Source organism: Molothrus aeneus, chromosome 6 (genome assembly GCF_037042795.1).
Source record: "Molothrus aeneus isolate 106 chromosome 6, BPBGC_Maene_1.0, whole genome shotgun sequence".
Taxonomy (NCBI): Eukaryota; Metazoa; Chordata; class Aves; order Passeriformes; family Icteridae; genus Molothrus; species Molothrus aeneus.
Genome location: NC_089651.1, coordinates 4,446,467 through 4,466,464, shown reverse-complemented (window position 1 = coordinate 4,466,464; position 19,998 = coordinate 4,446,467). Strand labels below are relative to the sequence as shown.

Here is a 19,998-nt window from a genome sequence, read left to right as displayed (position 1 = left end):
TAGCTGTCTTTGTAAATGATTCTTGCAATCTTTGGTGCCTGGGTAATGAGCAGATGCACAGCTTGGGAAAACAGGTTGCTCCGGAATTTAGTCCACCAAGTTTGCAAATGTTGCTATAAATAAATAAAACTGCAGAAAGAAGGGGCAGGCTTTGGGCAGTTTCCCTCTGACATGTCACACAGCACTGTCACTCTGTGTCCCAGCTTGGTCCCTACAAGCTTTGGGAACATGGAGGGAAGGAGGGGAGGCTGGTTGGGCACAGAATTCAGTGATGCTTCTGTACAACCTCCTCCTTCCCACAGGGAGAATAAATATCTTCATGGAGAGCACTGCACAGACCTACACATCCTTTCTAAGGGAACATGTCCATGAGTCAGGAATTGTGGGTGAATGTGGAGATGGGATTTGCCCCAGCAGGGAAAGGATTTCAGCAAGAGTGGGTTTGGTACAAGTGTCCAAACCACTGCTCCAAACTTGTGCCTTGGTGGGGTTTGTGGTTCAGAGCAGCTTTCCTTGGAGGCCTGGCAGGCAAAGCTGGGTCTCAAACCCTTCCAGAGAGAACAAAGAAGGTAAAAAGGGAAAATCAGAGGCCACAGGAAAATAATGTTTGGGTGCTTAGTTAAAGAAGATACTTGATATTTTGGGTAGAAAGTTCTTGGTGATGCTTTGACTCACCTGGATGTTGATGAGGTTGCATTGCAGTTTACCTAAGCAACTCTGTCCGTATTATTCAATATATAATAAAAAAATCAAAAGAAACGTTATTAATTATCTACCTAAAACTGCAATGCTGGGTTTTTTTTTTCCTCATTTTTTAAAAAAGAAATGGCTTGTCTGCAGAGAATCCTGCTTGCTAAATTGTGAGGTAGTGTGTAGCCAAGCAGCAGGTCATTGATCACTGAACACAGGTTCTTCCTCTGCCTGTTTTTCCAAGGGAGTGGTATTATCTTAAGGATATTTGTGTAAATGGTGTGCTTTTGTTTATGGCATTATTTCTTGCAAGCAGGGAGCAACAATATTCTCAGCATTGGTGCAAACCTTACTGGGATGGTGTTTGCAGGGGTCTTAGGATGAGGGAAGAGATGAGAATCTGACTCCATGTTTCAGAAGGCTTGATTTATTATTTTATGATATATATTATATTAAAGCTATAGTAAAAGAATAGAAGGAAGGATTTCATCAGAAGGCTGGCTAAGAATAGAAGAATGATAAAAAATGTTTGTGACTGACCAGAGAGTCTGAGCCAGCTGAGCTGTGATTGGCCATTAATTGGAAACAATCAACATGAGACCAATCCCAGATGCACCTGTTGCATTCCACAGCAGCAGATAACCATTGGTTACATGTTGTTCCTGAGGCCTCTCACCTTCTCAGGAGGAAAAATCCTAAGGAAAGGCTTTTCCAGAAAACATGTCTGTGACACCCTGCCCCATGATTTATCTGTCTGTGCTTAAAGAGACCACATTTTCCTGGAGAAACAGTGGGCCAGCAAGGAGTGATTTTGTAATTAAATCACTGGTGGCTCTTCCTCCAAACCCCTCAGCAAACGTGGCTCAGGTCAGCTCAGAGGCTGAATCAGTGCAGAATGCCTGAGCTCTTACAGAAGACTAAATATACCAATATATTTTTAACCTTGGAGCCCTTTGCCACACTCAGGGGAACCACTGGAAGATATTTTTCACCTCCCAAATGTTGTTTTCACTTAGCTGGCTGTGGTAGCTCTTGGAAAACTGTAATGCAATACCTCCAGGCACATTGTGTGGTACCAAGTGCAGTGTGACAGTGTGACTAATGTGCATCCACAATTAAATAAAGTTCCTGGAGATTTATTTTTTTCATGTGATAGTGCCAAGAGACTTCAAAGACTTTGATGCTGACAGTTGCAGGAATTGTACTGCATCCATTCTGAATTTGCCTCAGCAGAGGTGCAGTCTCCCATTTTAACCTGTTGCCTGTAATCTACTCAATTTTGATCTACTGAGTATCAGATTTAAATTGGAAATTGTTTTTTCTGACTAGATTACTTGCAGGTGTATAATACATTTCATTACTGATTCTTCACCTATCTCATTTCATGCCTACCTGAGAATGAAAGTGATTAACAGAATAGCTTACAAAAAGGCTTGTAAAAAAGCGGGGGGGAAAGCTACAGACAGGAATTTAAATGAAAATGAATTTATTTCTTGTTGGAATTCAGAAAGTAAGACTTGCCTGTAGGATTATTCATTTCCTTTGCTTTTGCACCTCTTCTGACTGGGTGTGCTGCTGGGTGATTTCCCAGAAATCTCATTTCTACTTTCCTTTCCTCAACAGCCTTGGGTCCCTTGAAAAGCTGGGGACCAAGACTGAGGAGAAAAAATGAAAGAAAAAGGGTAAAAATAATAACAAGATAGAAACAATTGCTGATTTCTGGCATATTTTTATGCCAAATTTTCCAGAGCAGTCTGGATCTGAGTGCTGAAGCAGCAGGTGTGATTCATCTCTGCCCTGCTGCTCTTGCAGCTGTTTGCAGCTGTGAAAAGCAAGATCAAAATGCTTCCAGATCAACAGATGGGCCTTTATTCTTAGAAGGGATAGCTTTTAAAAACAGGAGCCAAGATATTTTAGCACTTCCAGTCCCTGCCTTGGATGAGATGGGATTAAGTGACTGCAGTTAAGATGAGCTTTACTAAAACTCAAGTGGTTCAGTAGGTTCAGGGAAATGGGGATTAGATTTGCCATGTGTGCAGTAGGTTGGAATGTATTTATGTAAATAACTAAAAAAAAAAGAAAAAAAGGTTGACTGAGGAGAAAGCTGGCTGTATTTCCATTTAAAGAGTTCTCTCCTAAACAAATGGAACTGATGTTTGTGCAAATGCTGCTGTGCAAGGCCTTGCTGAGAAGATAAGAGAATTGTGCCTTCATGGTAGAACACAACAAGTCACACACAGGGAGCCAGAGTTTAATCCCATCCTGGCTCACCCTGCAGTGTGGGCTCCCTTTCTAATCCATTGTTTCTTTGTGATGGGGATAAATGAGTGGCATTAATGTTTTAGCTTCTAGCTAAATTTTGCACTGCCAATGAACCATCTTATTTCATAACAGTGCAGGCTCATTGTGATAGCTGCCAACTGAGGTCCTGTGATTGATGCTATTAAGTCATGTAAAATACTGCCTTCTGTTGTCAAAATGTATTTTTGTTATTGTCAGCATTTTAATGTTTCTAGGCAGAGTTTTAAATAACTGATGCAGTAAAAGAAGCTTTTGGTTGAGAAATATGGTGCCCTGTGGTTGGCAGGAAGGGGATGTGACTGAAACATATTTCTGACTTTGAAATGGCAACTTCTGAGATGACAAATCTTTGTGGGAAATAGCTGTTATTTGGTTTTTTAATTGGAATTCTGGGAACATTCCTTGTACTCTTTTAGGCACCACCTGCTAATGAAAAAGCAGTAGCCAGTGAAGAATGAAATGAATTGTTAGTCTTAAGATTCGGATCGCTTTTGGTAAAACCATGAAAAAGAAATTAATGGGGAAAGCCAACAAGACAAATCTCTAGACTATGACCAGAATTTACAATCTCATTTCTGCCCTTTCCTGCAAATAAAGGATTTGGCTCCAGTTCAAGGTAATTCAGAATAGCACCTGTCTTTGAGCCCAGATGTCGAGGTAGGGACATGGTGTGTCCCTCTCCTTGTGGGGCCAGAGGAGTCTCCAGCAGGGTGAGCTGGAAAAGTGATGTTCACCATGTTACAGAGCTGCAAAGGAGCATTTTGGGCTTTGCTCCTGCTGCTCAGCTCTGATCTGGTCACAGCTAACTGTGAAACCAGAAGCTGTCTTGATTTTTCAGCTTTTCCCCCCACACCCCTCAGCTGCTTTACTTTGCTCTTTCAAGGCAGCTCCTTTGGCACTGTGCAAACCAGACTTTCCCTGTGGGTAACTTTGCCCCAGGGAACTCCAATTCTTTGTAAACTTCTTCCTGGGACCCTTGGAGAGTGACAGGAGGACAAGAAAACTGCAATAGGTGTGGTGTGAGAGCTGCTGGGGAGCAGGGCAGGTCCCACAGCTCATGTTCCTCTTGGGGCTTGCAGGGAAGGAGAGGACCCTTGAGGAAAAGCGACAAAGAAGCACCCTTCATTGGGAGGATTTTGAAAGTCATCAGGTAGATGCACCTGAGGCAAATAAATATTTGAAAAAAAAATTTAGATACTTCTTTTTTTTTTTTTTTTTCCTGCTGGTGAAATTGTAATGGGCATCTTCTGATCTTTTCATGTCCTGCATCCACACTGTAACTCTTTACTGTATTCACAGCTTTAGTTCATGGCTCACCCATGAAGTCACCAGTGTCCTGATTGATGACAGAAAGGCAGCAAACTTTGGATGGAAATTTCTTTCCATGAGTGTGGTGTGTCACCTCTGTGTTTGCACTCACCATTCCTGAGATGTTTTCTGACATCCAGGCCGGTAAATCTTGACAGGGAGGAAGAGCATGTGTTGAAAGAGTACCTGAAGTGCCATAAATCTGACTTGAGAAATTTGCTGATGCTCTGCCCTGGTTTGTGCAATATGTCACATGTCAGGAAGGTTGTGGGAAGAAGCTTTCACCTTCACCTTCTGGAGCAAAGCCTTGGATGGTCAGGGTTGCTTTTTTGTAGCATCAGGCACTTGGATCTTTGTGACTGTGGTCACAAGGGTTTTCAGGATGAAGAAGAGATGAGAATGTTGACTCCATGATCAGAAGGCTTGATTTATTATTTTATGATATATGTTACATTAGGACTATACTAAAAAGCTAAATAGAAAGGAAAAGGTTTCTTCAGCAGCTAGCTAAGCTAAGAATAGAAAAGAATGAATAACAAAGATCTGTGTCTCAGACAGAGCAAGAGCCAGCTCTGCCATGAGTGGTCAAGAAATCCAAACACCCACAGGAGACCAATCATGGGTCTACCTGTTGCATTCCACAGCAGCAGATAACCATTGTTTACTTCTGGTTACTGAAACTGCAGCTTCTCACAAGGAAAAATCCTAAGAAAGGATTTTTCATGAAAGATGTCTGCGACAGATCTTAATGCTGATCCTTTGACTGATTAAACTCTTGAGTAAAATGAATAATAAATGGCTGCATGACCTGAAAGTTTTAGCACCTTCTTCCCCCATGCATTTTCCCTTCATATATCTATTTAATTTTTAAGAAATAACCTGTATTCTTTAGTTCCCCTGGTTATCCCTATCTCATTTGAATGAGCTCATTTCAATAACAATACCAGCATAGAGCAGATTAATGGAAAACCTTCTTAAATACTACATAGTGCATGTGTTTGACAGTGTAGCAGTAAAGCTCCTAAAATCCTGGTTGGGCTGAGGGTTTTAAAATCCAGATATTCAGTTATACTGACATGAATGCAAAATGTTTCCACAGTGTGTGTACAAAGGAAAAGCCTGTCTGAGTATGGCATCTTCTTTCTCTTTTTGTTAGAAGTGACTGTGCATGTCCCTAAAGATTAACTGAGTGGCTGGGAAGAAATTAGGGTCTGCTTTTGTTGGAGGCTGTTTTTAGAAATCGCTCCCAGAAATTTTTGGAGAACAGAATCTTCTGAAACTTTAGCAGAAAAGAGCAGCAATCAAGTGACAAGAAATATTGTGGCAGTACCCAAAGTGGGTCACAGAGATGGGATTTTTGGGGGTTTAGTTCTGAGTTAAGCTAGAAGTCAAAAAGATGGGGTTCAGCTGGGGATGCAAGGGGAAGATTTTTGATTTCTGCCCTACCAGAGCCATGTTTGCCATTCAGTGTGATGGAGCATGTGAGTTCCACGAGCAAGCACAGCAGAAGGCAGCCAAGAAACTCATATTACTGTGGAGGGAAAAATGCATCTTCTTTGGTTTTGTTTTGAACTTTTCAGAGGGAATATTTTACTTACTCTCTATTCAAACCCTCAAATCTTTCTCCTGTACCTTGGAGAGTTGAATCAGGAGACCCAGCAACTTGTGCAGTGCTTTTCACCATCTGGAAATGGCATCATCTTTTCTTTCTAATAATGCCCTTTCTTCCAGGCAGTGTCTGATTTTTGAGAAACCAGCTGGTCACTGGATAATGGTTAACCATTTACAATTAAAAGTGACTTCAGCTATTAGTGGAATATTGTTGGCCCTGTAGCAGTGATCCTGCTTTTTTAAATGGTTTTTTTAGGGCTCCTGTCATTTCACAGGGAAGATGTTGTCTAATGATCTGACAGAAAATGCTAATGCCTTTATCTCAGGGAGAAGAATCAACTTCTTCACACCACAACACCCATTAGTTGTGACATTTTTTGTGCTTAGGCAGCCAATGCAAGCACAGAGCTGCTGCCTTTGGGTGCATCCACCTGCTTTATCCCTGTGTTCGGCTCTTCCTGAGTTTTGGGTTTGCTGCTTGGATACCTGGGAATTAAAATCCCAAATGATTCAGACAGATCCATCATTTTTGCAGGAAATAGGTGAGGAGCAGGTGCAGACACCTTGTCCTGGTGGTGATTTGAGTGTTCATTGCTCCCAGGGGAGCTCCCTGCAGCTGGGCTGGGAGCTAAAGTAATTCTGCAGCGTTTTTGTGAACCCCACAGTTTGCCAAGGTTCCTATTGATTTTTCAGATTAAAAAGCAATTCTCAAATATTTGCATCTGTGTGATGTTTCTTCTGGATTTTGGACTGAAAAGTGAGATTTGACTGGGCAGTTTTTTAACATTTTTGCCATCAGTGACTGGGCTCTCCCTTACTGCTTTTAGCCTCTTATTCTCTGTCCATGAGTGTGGCTGATTTTTTTTGTTCTGGACAGTAGAGATAAATATTTGGATTTGTTTCCAAGAGATGATAAAAGAGAATGAGGCAACATATTGTTAGAAACCTGAGCTATTGACACTTTTATGCAGCAAAGAAAAGACCCTGAAAATAAAGACTAATGGGCTGTGCACAGTGAAAGTCATAGAAAATAGAAATAACTTTTAAACAGCTTCATGATAGTTTCTAGCCTGAGCCAAGTCTTTGTTTACTGTAGAACAGACAAGGAGCTTAAGAATTAATTAGCTAGTTGATATGGACAGTTCATGAATGTGTAAAGATATTGTACTTTGTGTTGAATACCCACAGCAGGTCATAGCAAAGTTGCAGGCTGATTTGTTGTTCAGGAGAATTTTATTGCTGCCTGTCATCATGACTTGACCTCAGGATGTTCTCTGACTGCTTCCTGGAAGCTGAAAGTTTGCTCCACGTGAGAGTGTTTTTCCCTTTTTGAGACTGGGCCTTTGCTACATTTGTAAAAGGTAGGAATCAAAGGGCAATATTGAACTAAAAAACAAAAATCAGATTTTTTTTTTAAAAAGAGATTGCTTTAAAATGAATAATTTTTGAAAAGTCTATATGTAAGGAAGAACAAGGTGTTGTATTTTTCTTTTGTGTTGTATTATTGACTTTTTCCCAAGTTTCTGTCCTTTTAAAGTGGGGAGAGAGGAAAATCCCAAAGCCTTATAAAGCAGCTTTCAGTGCTGTCCCTTACCTTCAGTGCTGTCTATCCTGCTCCAGAATAGTTTTTCTAATCTAAGAAAAAACAGCATTTTATGTGGACTCTTTTCCAGCAACACCTTATGTTTGTAGTCCCATCCATGGTCATAAGGAGGATTCCCCTCCAAAGAAGAATGGCCCAAAATTTCAAGTCAATATTTGTCTATTGGATCATTGATATATTCAATATTTTAACCTTTCTCCCTTTTGGGGCTGTGCAATAGCCTGCACTTTTTTGGGTTCAGTAATCACATTGTATGCCAGGATAGGTAAACACTGTTTTTTTGGTGCAGATCTTGAAGAGAAAATGGAATTTGGATTTGATTATTTTGTTGCATTTTGTAAAAAATGGTATGTCATTTGCTCTTTTCTCACCCTCTCTTCAGTATGACCTGAAAGCTTTCTAATCTAAAAATCAATATAATAATTTTTTTTTTTTTTTTTTTTTACGGGCAGAGACTTCTGTACTTTGAAAGCATTATCAGTGGGGCAATATTGAACCCTGTGCAGACAGAGAAAGCAGGATACTTCTGTGTGTGACCTACATTTCTTTCCTGGTCTTCACCTCTTTATCCTTCATCACAGGCAGTGGAAAGAGCTGGAAAAGCAGCAAAAGGCATGGTGGGAACCTGGGTCCTTGTGTTGATGCTGTGAGCTTGGCACCTCTGAGATTGCATCTCTCCTAAGGCAGGAATAACTTCTCTCCTGGTTATCTGCTGGAACAGAGCCCAAACAGGATCTGCCCCCAGGGGAAGCACAGGGCTGCCCAGGGCACAGCCTCCCTGCCTGCCCTCCACATCTTGGCCTGAAATAGGCACTGAAAAGCTCACAGAGCTTGTGTGTGTGTGTATGAGTGTTACCTCCACAAACTGCAACTCCAAAGCTCTGAAATAAGTTGAAATTAATAAGAATGAGGGTGCTAACCCCTGAGCTCAGTTAGCAGCAGCAGTGGCTGAAGGTGCTGGTGCTGCCAGCCTGTTTGTCACCTCCTCTCTGCTGAGCTGTGGCCCCTCTGGCACCCCAGGCACGTCAGGAGCCATGTGAATGTTTGAATATACCTGCACATCCTTGTTTTGGTGTCCTGGTTTAGCCTCCTGCTGCTGCAGCCCCAGGCTGGGTCTCACTTCTGGGGGGAGGTGTTGGCTGAGCTGCTCCTGGTCCAGAGGGTCTTCTCTGCTCCTGGGCTGTGGCCTCAAATGTTCCCTTGAAGATGTTCCTGGGTTGGTGAGCAGAAAGCTTTTTGGCTCAAGGGAACATTCACAATTGCTCAACAAGCATGTCAGAATATATTGTATTATGTAATTTGGCCCACAGTTCAACCTTTTGGAAGCGCTGTCGTTTCTTTAGGAAAGTTCTGCAAACAATAGTTTTATTTTTTTCCTTTGGAGAATAATCTAAAGGGCTTTTAGTAGGAGCTCTCTTCTTTCTCCTTTTGTGCTGACTTTGGTGGGGAGTTTAAATTCTGAAAGCTTTATTAAAGGAGTATCTTCTAGTTAAGAAAATACATATTTCTGTTGCATATAATAATAAAGCTGTACTACTATTACTATTATTGGCTTCTTTGGCTCTGCCTAACTCCAGAGCCTAAGAAGATCAGAGTTTGCAACCCAAACTCTTCTCATGCTTTTTGAGAATTTGATGCCATCCTTTTAGTCTATCCTAGCTCTGAAAATTTAAAATAAGTAAAGAACTTTAACTAGTCCTGTGAAAATGTCATATGCTTAAAAATCATGTCATTTAAAAACAATTTAGCTTTCTTTTTTCCCCCACAATTTCAATAATTCAGAATTTCCATGTAAAGAATGAAAAATCAACTACTAATATAGTGTGTTTTACTTAATATTTTTTGGGCTGTGTTTCTTTTGTTTTTCCCATGAAAAGCCTCTCAAATAGGATAACAATGAAAACTTGTGAATCCTTCTAGAATCTCGACACTGATTGGCCACTGAGTGAAAACAACTCACAGCAGAATCCAATGAAACAATCTCCAAATTTTACCTTGTAAAACTCAAGGTAAAATAGCAGGAGAACTGGCAGCTTTGCTGTCGGTATGCTCCCAAATGACCTTGAAATTTTTTGCTACATTGTTCATTAAATCATTAATGCTGATGCTAGCAGTGTCTACAGCAACTTTCCTGAATAAACACAATTCCTTTGCAAAGGTTTGTGCAAATGTCTGTTTACAAATAAAGAGGTAAGCAGCATGCTAAAGCAGGTTGTCAGGCTCACAAAGGTATTGATCCTGAAAGTGTTGCTGAAAAAGCACTAAAAATTAATTAAAACTTAAAAAATAAATACATAAAATAATAACAAATACATACATGTACACATCATTTATTCACTTCAATCATTTGAAAAACCAGATCAGCTCAGGCAGAAATGATCATGGGGAGGTTCAGCAGGCTCAAGGGCAGAGCCCTTGGAGCAGGTTCTTGCAGGGAATCAGGATTCCTGGACAACTAGCCAATATGATTAAGCAGAAGCCATTTATTGTTTACATGATGCACTATTGATACATTCTAGAACTGCTGCACACGCATCTCCTGATTGGTGCCTCTGTCTTGTGCACAGGTTCTGCATGCACTCCTCAGAGTATGTGACTGGTTACAGGCCAGGTGCTTCACCACCCTCTTGTATCCAGTTCTTGTGGTCTTGGCATTCTGCTTCTCAGCCTTTTCTTTCTTAATTTTGCACAATTTATGTCTTGGTAACCTTGATGCATTGCAGAGGGCTCTGATAGGAATAACTACAAGCGGTTTGGCTGGGGCACAACGTGGCCTGAGTTGTTGAAACACGTTGCTGCAGGTTGTGGTTTCTGTGTGATTTTCTGCAGTTATCCCGTGGCATGGTGTGGTGATGAACCCTCCTCCCTTGCACTCTCATTTCCTAAGGATCCAGCTGAGCATCTGCTCTGAATCCAGCGTGCAGATGATTATTGTATTTGGGTTGCTCCCAGATGAAGGAAGGAATGAATCTGACTCCATGTTCTCAGAAGGCTAATTTATTATTTTATGATACTATATTATATTAAAGAATACTATACTAAACTATACTAAAGAATACAGAAAGGATACTTACAGAAGGCTAAAAGGATAACAATGAAAACTTGTGAATCCTTCTAGAATCTCGACACTGATTGGCCACTGAGTGAAAACAACTCACAGCAGAATCCAATGAAACAATCTCCAAACACATTCCAAAGCAGCAAAACACAGGAGAAGCAAATCAGATAATTATTTTTTTTCCTTTTTCTCTGAGGCTTCTCAGTTTCCCAGGAGAAAAATCCTGGATGAAGGGATTTTTCCAGTAAATGTGAATGCCACAGATGATGCTGCTGGGATCACTGCTGGCAGAGTTGTCCCCACTGCCACCAGAGCGTGGTTTTGTCACCCTGGCTGATCCATTGCACTGCTCAAAACCTCCCTCTCGCTGCTGGAGCAGATTAAAGCCTCCCAGCAGCGCCTCCTGGGTGGCAGAGGGGACACTTTGGAGCCCCAGGCCAGGCTGGCACTTGGGACAAGTCACAGCTGCCTGTGGCTTCCCAGAGCAGGGCTGGTGACAGTCGTGGAGCTCCCGAATCCCTGCAGCTGACGTTTGGGCCAGGCAAGCCAGCAAGACAGGCCATGCCAAAAGCTTTTTTGGCAAAAAGTGCATTTTCCTTGCAGCCCTGTATTTTAATTGATAGCCAAGAGGTTGTCCCTGATGTGGTGCTGGAGCGTTGGGACCCAAAGGGAACTTACACTGTGAGGGCAAGGAAAGTTCACCACCATCCCAAACAGAAAATTTCTGCTTTGGTTTTTAGGTGTATAAACACATGGCAGTGCAACTGAAATGATCAAATATTGTGCCCTAACATTTTTCTATTATTTGTTATGAAGTCCAAACTTTTGTTTGTTGAGAAGGAAACCTTGTGCAATGTCTCAATCTCCTCACAGAGATTTTCCCTCACAGTAAAACTGTTTCATTTCAACAGAATTCTGATGGTATCAGGAAAAATATTTTTTCCTGGTTGTCAAAAATAAATTAATAATAGTTTTCAGTTATAATTTTCTAAGATCACTGGAAAAAGGGCTTTTTTTTGATGTAATGGTTGTTTTTTACTGTCTGGCTCTTGTAGACATTGATAAAAACCTCCATTGACCCTAAAACCTCCATCTCAGCTTTACATATATTACTATATCCTAAAACCTTAAACTCTAAGTTTCCCACCGTGTGATATTACACACTTCTATTCAAACTCCACACCCACAATCCCAGTTCTATAATTCCATTTTGGAAGCCTTATCCACAGCCTCAAGTCAAATGCAGTATTCTCTTGAGGGTCTGTGCCTTTCAGCACAGAAAGTCTGAAATTCTTAGCATCCAGGGTTCCAGGAGCTAGCATGTAAACAATCTCAGCTGTTGGTAAAATAATCTGGGTTTACATCCATCAGGACAGAATTTTGGGTTTGGAAGGTCAAGATCTAATCTGGGAAAAGTTACAGCTGAAACAAATGTGAGAAGATGTCTGTTGAAACACTTAACTTTTCCTAGAATCTGCCTGAAAAAAATGGATATTAATGAGATACCTGTGAAGAACAGGATTTAGTTTTCTGGTTTCTTTACCTTCCCTCTTTTGCAGTTTTCTCTGGCTCTCCACCATCCTTTCCTGCTGTGGTAGCTGTGGGTTTGGCAGCTGCCAAAACCACCTTTGTATCCCTTCCAGTGTGATGCTGGTGCTCCCTCCAAGCAGATTTCCTGGAGGATGAGCACAAAGCACACTGACCAGAGGAGCAGGCATGGCTTGGCCTGTGGGAACCAGGACTCAGGATAGGTGTCTTGTAGGTTGGCTTGTTGTCAGGGCTAGAAAACACTTGTTAATTGTTTTGCAAAAAGCGTGTAATTAAGCTGCAAAGGCCTGTGGAATGATGAGATGTATGGGATACATAGGTTGTGATGTAATGATCTCATCAATGTATAACTGGGATAACATATGATGAAGGCATAGTTTTTGCCATTCTGTACAGTGAGCAAGATTTTGATATGCTACATAGCTATTTTTATAAATGCTTTGCTGAGCATTTGTATTTTTGTTCTTAGCATATTTCACATTCTTTGGCTCATGAAATCTGTATTTTTGTGCCATTTTTCCAATTGTAAACTCTTAATGAATAATGAAAAAAAATGACAGCATTAGGAAAACTCTGAAGTGGTGCTATCATCATACAGTGTAGGCTTAATGCTCTTCAATGGAAGTAAATTGCAGAACCCTGTGATTAGGGTGTACATTTTTCCACTGGTGTAAAAGAGATTACTGTTAATTTCTGTTAATTCTGTTAATTTTCTTATCGTATCCCCTACCAGTCATATCTGACCTTTGGGCACTCAATCTCTTGTGGTAAAACAATAGTAAGTGGGAAGCATCGTACTTTTGAGGAGGAGAACAAATGCTTTTTTTGGTATGTTAGTGGCATTGTTTTAAAGAAAAAGAGAAGGTGTAGCCCTGGGAGAGCCCTATCTGGTACTGGATAGAGTGGGGTAAAGTGCTGAAGGGTCTCTCAGCAATATTTGTAGGTGGCTTGTTGTTCCTCTTGAATCCTAGAATCATGAAGGTTGGAAAAGACTCCTGAGATCATTGGGTCCAACCTTTGGCCAAACCATCACCATCCCAACTAAACCACAGCACTAAGTGCCTCATTGAGCCATTTCTTGAACACTCCCAGGGATGGGGACTCCACCACCTCCCTGGGCAGCCCCTTCCCATGGTGGACAACCCTTTCTGTGAAGCAATTCCTGCTGTGTCCAACCTGGACCTCTCCTGGTGCAGCTTGAGGCCATGTCAGTTTAGGAAGGGCCCCTCAGGTTGGGAAGGATGTTGAGATGCTCGAGCACATCCAGAGGAGGGCAAGGAGGCTGGTGAGGGGCTTGGAACACAAACCCTGTTAGGAATGTTTGAAGGAACTGGGGGTGTTTAGCCTGGAGAAGAGGAGGCTTAGAGGTGACCTCATTGCTCTCTACATCTTCCTGAAGGGAGGCTGTAGACAAGTGGGATTGGTCTCTTCCACCAGGCAGCACTGACAGAACCAGAGGGCACAGGCTCCAGCTATGTCAGGGAAGGTATAGGTTGGATATTAGGAAAATTTTTTCACCAGAAGAATAATAATGTGCTGGAATGCTCTTCCCAGGGAGGTGGTAGAATCACCATCTCTGGGTGTGTTTAAAGAGACTGGACATGGCACTTGGTGCTATAGTCTAGTTGAGGTCTTAGGGCATTGGTTGGACTCCTTGATCTTAGAGGTCTCTTCCAACCTCATTGTTCTGTGATTCTGTGTGATTCTGTGTCCTCTCATCCTGTCACCGGTTGCCTTGGAGGAGAGGCTGATCCCCACCTGTCTCCACCCTTCTGTCAGGCAGTTCTAGAGAGTGATAAGGTCACCTCAAGCCTCCTTTTCTCCAGGCTGAGCACTCTCAGCTTCCTCAGCTGCTCCTTCAGACCCTTTACAAGTTTTATTGCCCTTCTCTGGACACATTCCTGAGGGGCCCAGAACTGGACACAGTGCCCAGTACAGGGGGACAGCCACTGCCCTGCTCCTGCTGGATGTTTCTGATCCACACCAGGTGCCATTGGTCTCCTTGCCCACCTGGGCACACCCTGGCTTGTATTCAGCTGCTGTTGACCAGCACCCCCAGCTCCTTTTCCCTTTCCAGTCACTCCTCCCCCAGCCTGGATCACTCCACGGGGTTGTTGTGACTCAAGCACAGGACCTCGTACTTCACCTTTCTGAACCTCATCCTGTTGGCCTCATCTCATGCCTCCAGTGTGTCCAGATCCCTCTGCAGGGGCCTCCTACCCTCCAGCAGTTCAACACTCCAGCCCAACTTAATGCTGCCTGTGAACTTCCCAAGGATACCCTTGATCTCCTCACCCAGACCATCAGTAAAGATAATAAACAGGTTGGTTTATTATCTTTAAATATTTTTTATTTGAAGATAATAAACACTGATCCCTAATGACTGTCCCCAGCTGGATGTGGCACCATCCCCACCACTCTCTGGGCCCAGCCATCCAGCCAGTTCTCAACCTTGCCCATGTCCAAGGCATGGCCTGCCAGCTTTCCCAGGAGAATGTTTGGGAGACATTCTCAAAGGCTTAGCTGAAGTGTTTGTTTGCAAGCAATTGTATTTCTCACAGTCTGATTTTTTATAAGGTATCTTTGGAGGTACTCTTCCTGAGGGCTAATTGATTTATGTTTGGATTGCTTATGTTTGGATTTCTGCTGTGCTTTATATGGCTACAACTAATACTATAGGTATTATTTTATTCCTAAAATTTAGCCTTTACAGTACTTAATAGCAGTTGGGGACTTTTTTGTAATTTTTTTGGGTCTTTTTTCTTTTAGTCTTTTTTTTTTTTTGTCTCAAAAATGAATAATTTAAGCAATTTGATTGGAAAATTGAAATTCTGTCCTCTGTATGCTGAAGGTTATGAAAAGATACATACTTGACATATAATGGGGAAGATGTCTTTGTCAGTCATGCAATAAAATTTCTGAGAGTGCTCTTTATCAGCTTCACTTTTAAATGTTATCAGTCCAGGTGATCTGTAAGTAATGCAACCAAAGTTGAGACAACAACAATCTTCTGCTGTTGAAGATGCCTTTGAGCTGATATTTTGTATTGACTCAGAAGTGGCAGAACAACATTGTTAGAGTGATGAAGGGTGATGAAGGTGATGAAAGACATTGAGGGCAAGATGTGGAGGAAGCGACTGAAGTCCCTTGGCTTGCTCAGCCTAGAGAAGAGAAGGTGAGAGGTGCCCTCGAGGCATCCAACACCTCCCTCATGGGGACCCTCACTTTATTAAAGGGGAGAGGTGAGGGTCCTTATCACGCCTTTAGGTGTGCACAGAAGTGCTCAGAAATGTAGAAAACATGGTTTTCTCCAAACTGGACTGATTTTTAACTTCCTGCTCTGGCATATTGGAAATGTTCCTCATTATTGCTAATGGAAAGGTGCCTCATCAGTGATGGCTGTTGTAATGAGGTTACTGCTAGATGGATTTTGGGATGGTTGCAGGTGGTGGTTCATCAGTAGGCTGAGATATGAAAGAATAACAGAGTAATCTAGAGGCAGGAGGAGCAGCTACTGGTGTGTACCAGCAGTGGCTCAGTGCACAGTGCATGCTGTGGGGAGCTCTCATTGTGGCTTTCCTGTTGATTTGTATTGGTTGTCTCCTCCTTCATCAAGTGTGCTCAGCTGTTGATAGATTTAGAAGTGCAATGTTTTCCTCCCTGCCCTTTTTTCCATGATGCAGTCCTGGTTTGCACAGTTTTTGATAGGGAGCTGTAGTGCTTGGGGCTATCCTAACAATTCTCAAGCACAGAGTACATCCTTCAGTTCCAACTCCATGTGTTGTGTCTGTCTGGTTCCTACCAAGATGCTGAATTTATGGCAGTTTGAAACAGATGCTGGCAATCAATATCTTTCCATAGGCATAGAATGAAAGAAAATCTGCTGCAGTGGAATGCAGCATCACACATAGGTTGCAGCAAATTGTGTAATTTTCTTAATGCTTCAGTAACTCGGGAGCTTGACTTCATTAATGGGCATGAACAGAGAAGCTGGCAGCTGGTAGGGAATGGAGGGAACAAGAACTGAAGGACTGGAATAAAGAAGTGGCTAGAGGATAATTTATTTGGTGTTTTATCTTCTTTGCAATATTTGAACTTTTCTTCACTTCTTGTCAATATGAGGTAACATCAATGCTTTTTCGAGGTTTATGTTGTCTCTTTGCTTGTAATCATTCTCATTAAACCAATGTGTGAAGAAATGTGTGAAGAATGGTGCAGACTGTGAGAGGATTGATGCTGACAGGTTTTGCTGTTTTGGAAAAGTAGAAAACATTGACTTGCTCAAGTCCCCTTTAGGACTTGTGCTAGATTAGTTCTAGGACTAAGTGCTAAAAGAAATCCCACATGAAGGCTTTTCAGTCATTTTTCAGTTCTGGTGAAACAAGACAGTCAGAGGTGCAACAGGTTGGGTAATGATGACTTCACCAGCAGAGATATTTAAGCTGCAGGTTGCCTAAAGTCTGGTTTTGCAAAGCACATCAGCTACTTCTTAATTTCAGGCATGTGTTTGAATCCATTCTAGCTGAGCAAAATTCATCTCATCGTCTTTCCTACCTTCTGTTAAAAATCTGCCAGACTCACAAGGAAGGAAAAGCCACCAAAACACAGTCTAGAACACAATGTGCCTTCCAACATAGGGTGGAGCATGGGGAGTATCAGAAACCAGGCCACACCAGTCTCCAGTCCCCCTGAGGACACATCAGCACCCAAGGCCCAAGTACAAAAATGTCCCTTCTGTGCTGCAAACCTCTCCTCGTGGGTCAAGTTCCCTGGTGGACTCTGCAGCCTCCTGTCCAGCCTGCTGACCTTCTGGAGCAGCTCCATAAAAGTGGATTGGGCTCCCTGTTCCCCTGCTTGTCCCTCCTTGCCATATGTGGCCCTGTGTCTCCCTCCCTTTGCTTTTCTCCAGATCAGCTGTGTACAAGTTAACCTGTGTCAAGTGGAAGGTCTGGGGACTTTGGTTGCTTGGAGGGCAGAGCTCTGTTCTGTTGCCCATCCTGGAGCTGCTTCTCTAAACCAAATTGTTTCTGGAGACTATAAGTATTCTTGCATCTCAGTGAAGGAGAGAGTAATGGCTGTTTTTCACCATGGCTTAATAAAATTCTTAAATACAGGGATAAAATGGGAGATCTCTCATTGTTTTGAGATCTTTTGAGAAAAAAGACAAAAGATTGTCTTTTTTTCTTTTTTTCGAGAGAGAAAATGCTGAACATAATTCCAGCACATTCCTGTGGAATGCACACGGGAGCCTGAAGGAGCTGGTTTCCAGTCATCTGCTGTGGCCTGTGCATATGGAGGATGGTGGTGTAAAAACTTAGGAGGAAAGAAAACTCTAGAAAGAAAGAAACTTAGCTTTAAATAGGTGCAGCATGACCCATTCTCCTCCCTTGTGCTATAAGGTCTCCTGCTGCTGGCTCCTGTCCATGTGGGCTGATCTCAGTTGGTGCTGTTGGGTCTGCTGACCCTTGGGTTCGTGGGTGGCTGGAGCCAGTGTCCAGCCCATTTTATGTGTCTCAAGATCTGCTCTGCTTGCTTTTCCACACCATTATGTTGAGTTATTCACGGGGCTGTGGAGGAGGTTGGCATCCCCTGTGTCTGATCCAGATGTGCTGCAGCTGGAGGGCAGGATTTAGCTCCATGTTTTCCCTCTGCTTGGCTATGCAAGGGGACACAGATTGGCATGGTACCAAGTGCCACGACTGAGGTTTGATCTATTGTTTTGATGTGGGGGAAGGGAAAAAGAAACCCCACCACCTTAAATTTTACCCTTGAGTGAATCTTAATCTTTGAATTAGTACAAATGTGAGTGTTCCCATTCTGTGATTTTAGGATAACTGTAATCATTTCAAGAAAACAAAGCCTAGGAACATTATGGTGTTGAATGCAGAGTAAACTGGTACTTGAAATGATATGTTGAGCATCTGCACATGTCAAAAAAAAAAGTGTTTAATGTCCTATTTTGTTTTGGATCTTGCCCCCCTCTCCTCTTGTTCATCCCTGTTTTATTTTCTTCCTTTTGTGCCTGTAATTGCGCGCGTTATTAGAGCTGGCAGGATGAGCACCTCCAGATGCATCCTGCAGGAACACAGCCAGTGCTGACTCTATTCCCATGTCAGACTGTATGCCAAAGCAGTGAAGCTTGCTTGTCAAAACCCATTCCCTTTCTGCACTGCTTCTAAACCCATCTTCTCATGCAGTGTTTTGACATAGGGTGACTCATGATAACCTCAAGAATTGTCCCAGGCTTAAGGATGTGTCTTTTAGTATGTTGAGACATCCCTGGTAAAAGTAGGATTTTGGAATAGCATGGCCAAGGCAGCTTTCCTTATTCTTCTGTCAGATGAAACAAGTTGAGGGGTTTAAAATCTGTTGTGTTGAACCTTTCACTAGGTTTCATGTTTGTGTTGTTATTTTTTTTGGTAAATCTTCTCTGAATTTTTATGCACTCTGAAAAAAACAACAACAACAAAAAAAATTTGTTTTACCAAACTTAATGCATTTTGTGTTGGGATTTGTAGCAACAAGATAACAACTCTTCATTTGGGGGAAGAATATGCTCATTTTACTTATTATTTTACAGGTGTCAGGCAACAGCATGTCAATGATGCTCCTTCTACAGGATCTTTTCCTAACTGGAGATCTATACTATCACCAACACGGCCTTCCACAGAAACCAAGACTCCCTCAGTAGCTGATCTTTCCCTGGGACAGACTTTGGAGAACGCAGACTTGCTTCAGATGATCAGAACAACGCTGACTGGCGCTCGTGCCAGGACTTTGGATCAGATGCACCTGTCACCCTCCCTGTACCAGGGCAGCGGGAGCAGTGCACCCCAGGAACCCGCTGAGGTCTCAGCTGAGTCGCCTCTGAGGCCGTCGTCTCACGATGCAGATGACACAGCTGCTCTAACAGGTTTGCCTCAGCTTGGTATGTTTGCCACACTGCCCACCACACCACCAGTGACACATTTGGGTACAGCTGTGCCATCCCAGCCAGTGCCATTAGAAACCACCCTCCATTTCCAGAGAAAGCACAACAGGATCAGACATGCTTGCCGCTGTTCCATCACCATCATTCTCCTCATTGGTAATCCAGTCACCTCATGCCATGAACTTTTCTAAACCAGTTGTACTGCCCATCCAAGTGCCTTTGTCTGCAGATCCTGAAGGTTTCCTCAGCACAGATTCAGCTAGCTCACAGGTTAGTGAAAGCAGGAATAGTGCTCTAAGCATGGTGCATTCCAGTGTGGTGAATCACAGAAGGGTCCCAACTTGTTTATGAGGGCCATGCTTTTCATTGGATCAACAACAGTGCATTTCACAGAGTTAGTGGGAAAGGACCTCTTTGTCATCTGCATATTCTGATATTCCTGGGTAAAAATGCATCAGTCTTCCCTGACAGTAATTTTCAAAAGTTTGTCGTGGTTCCTTGATGAGAGTATGTAAAATGTCTAATTTCCAAAAATTTGTCATGGTTCCTTGATGAGAGTATGTAAAATGTCTCTTCTACTGGGGCCATTTAGGGCAGCACTGACTGGCAGAATTAGTGGTACCACTCTTCTGTCATCATCAGTTTTTCAGGATAAAGCAGCTGTTCCCACATCAGTCTTCCATGCTGCGGGTACTCCACATCTAACACCGCCAATGAATCACCCTCAGTCTTTCACAGCACTGACTAATTCCACTACAGCCTCTCACCCTGCACCTTTCATGTCATCAGCCTCCAAGAGCTCGGCTGAGGTCTCCAGCTCAGCACAGAGCACAGAGTCCTCCCTTTCGCTGCCAATATCACTTTTTCCAGATGCAAAGCACGCTCGCAGTGCAGTGCTGCCAGTAGGAGAATTTAGAAGCAAAACAGATTTTCTCTTTAGAAATGCAG

At 42.6% G+C, this 19,998-nt stretch overlaps 1 protein-coding gene across 1 annotated transcript in view; it reads left to right on the top strand.

Moving 5' to 3' along the window:
• KIAA1549L (KIAA1549 like) overlaps positions 1 to 19,998 on the top strand; it is a 133,664-nt gene that overhangs the window by 41,726 nt on the left and 71,940 nt on the right. Inside the window, exon 3 of the mRNA XM_066551595.1 lies at positions 18,700 to 19,032. Coding sequence (XP_066407692.1) covers positions 18,700 to 19,032 — 333 coding nt within the window. The remainder of the gene's footprint in view (positions 1 to 18,699; positions 19,033 to 19,998) is intronic.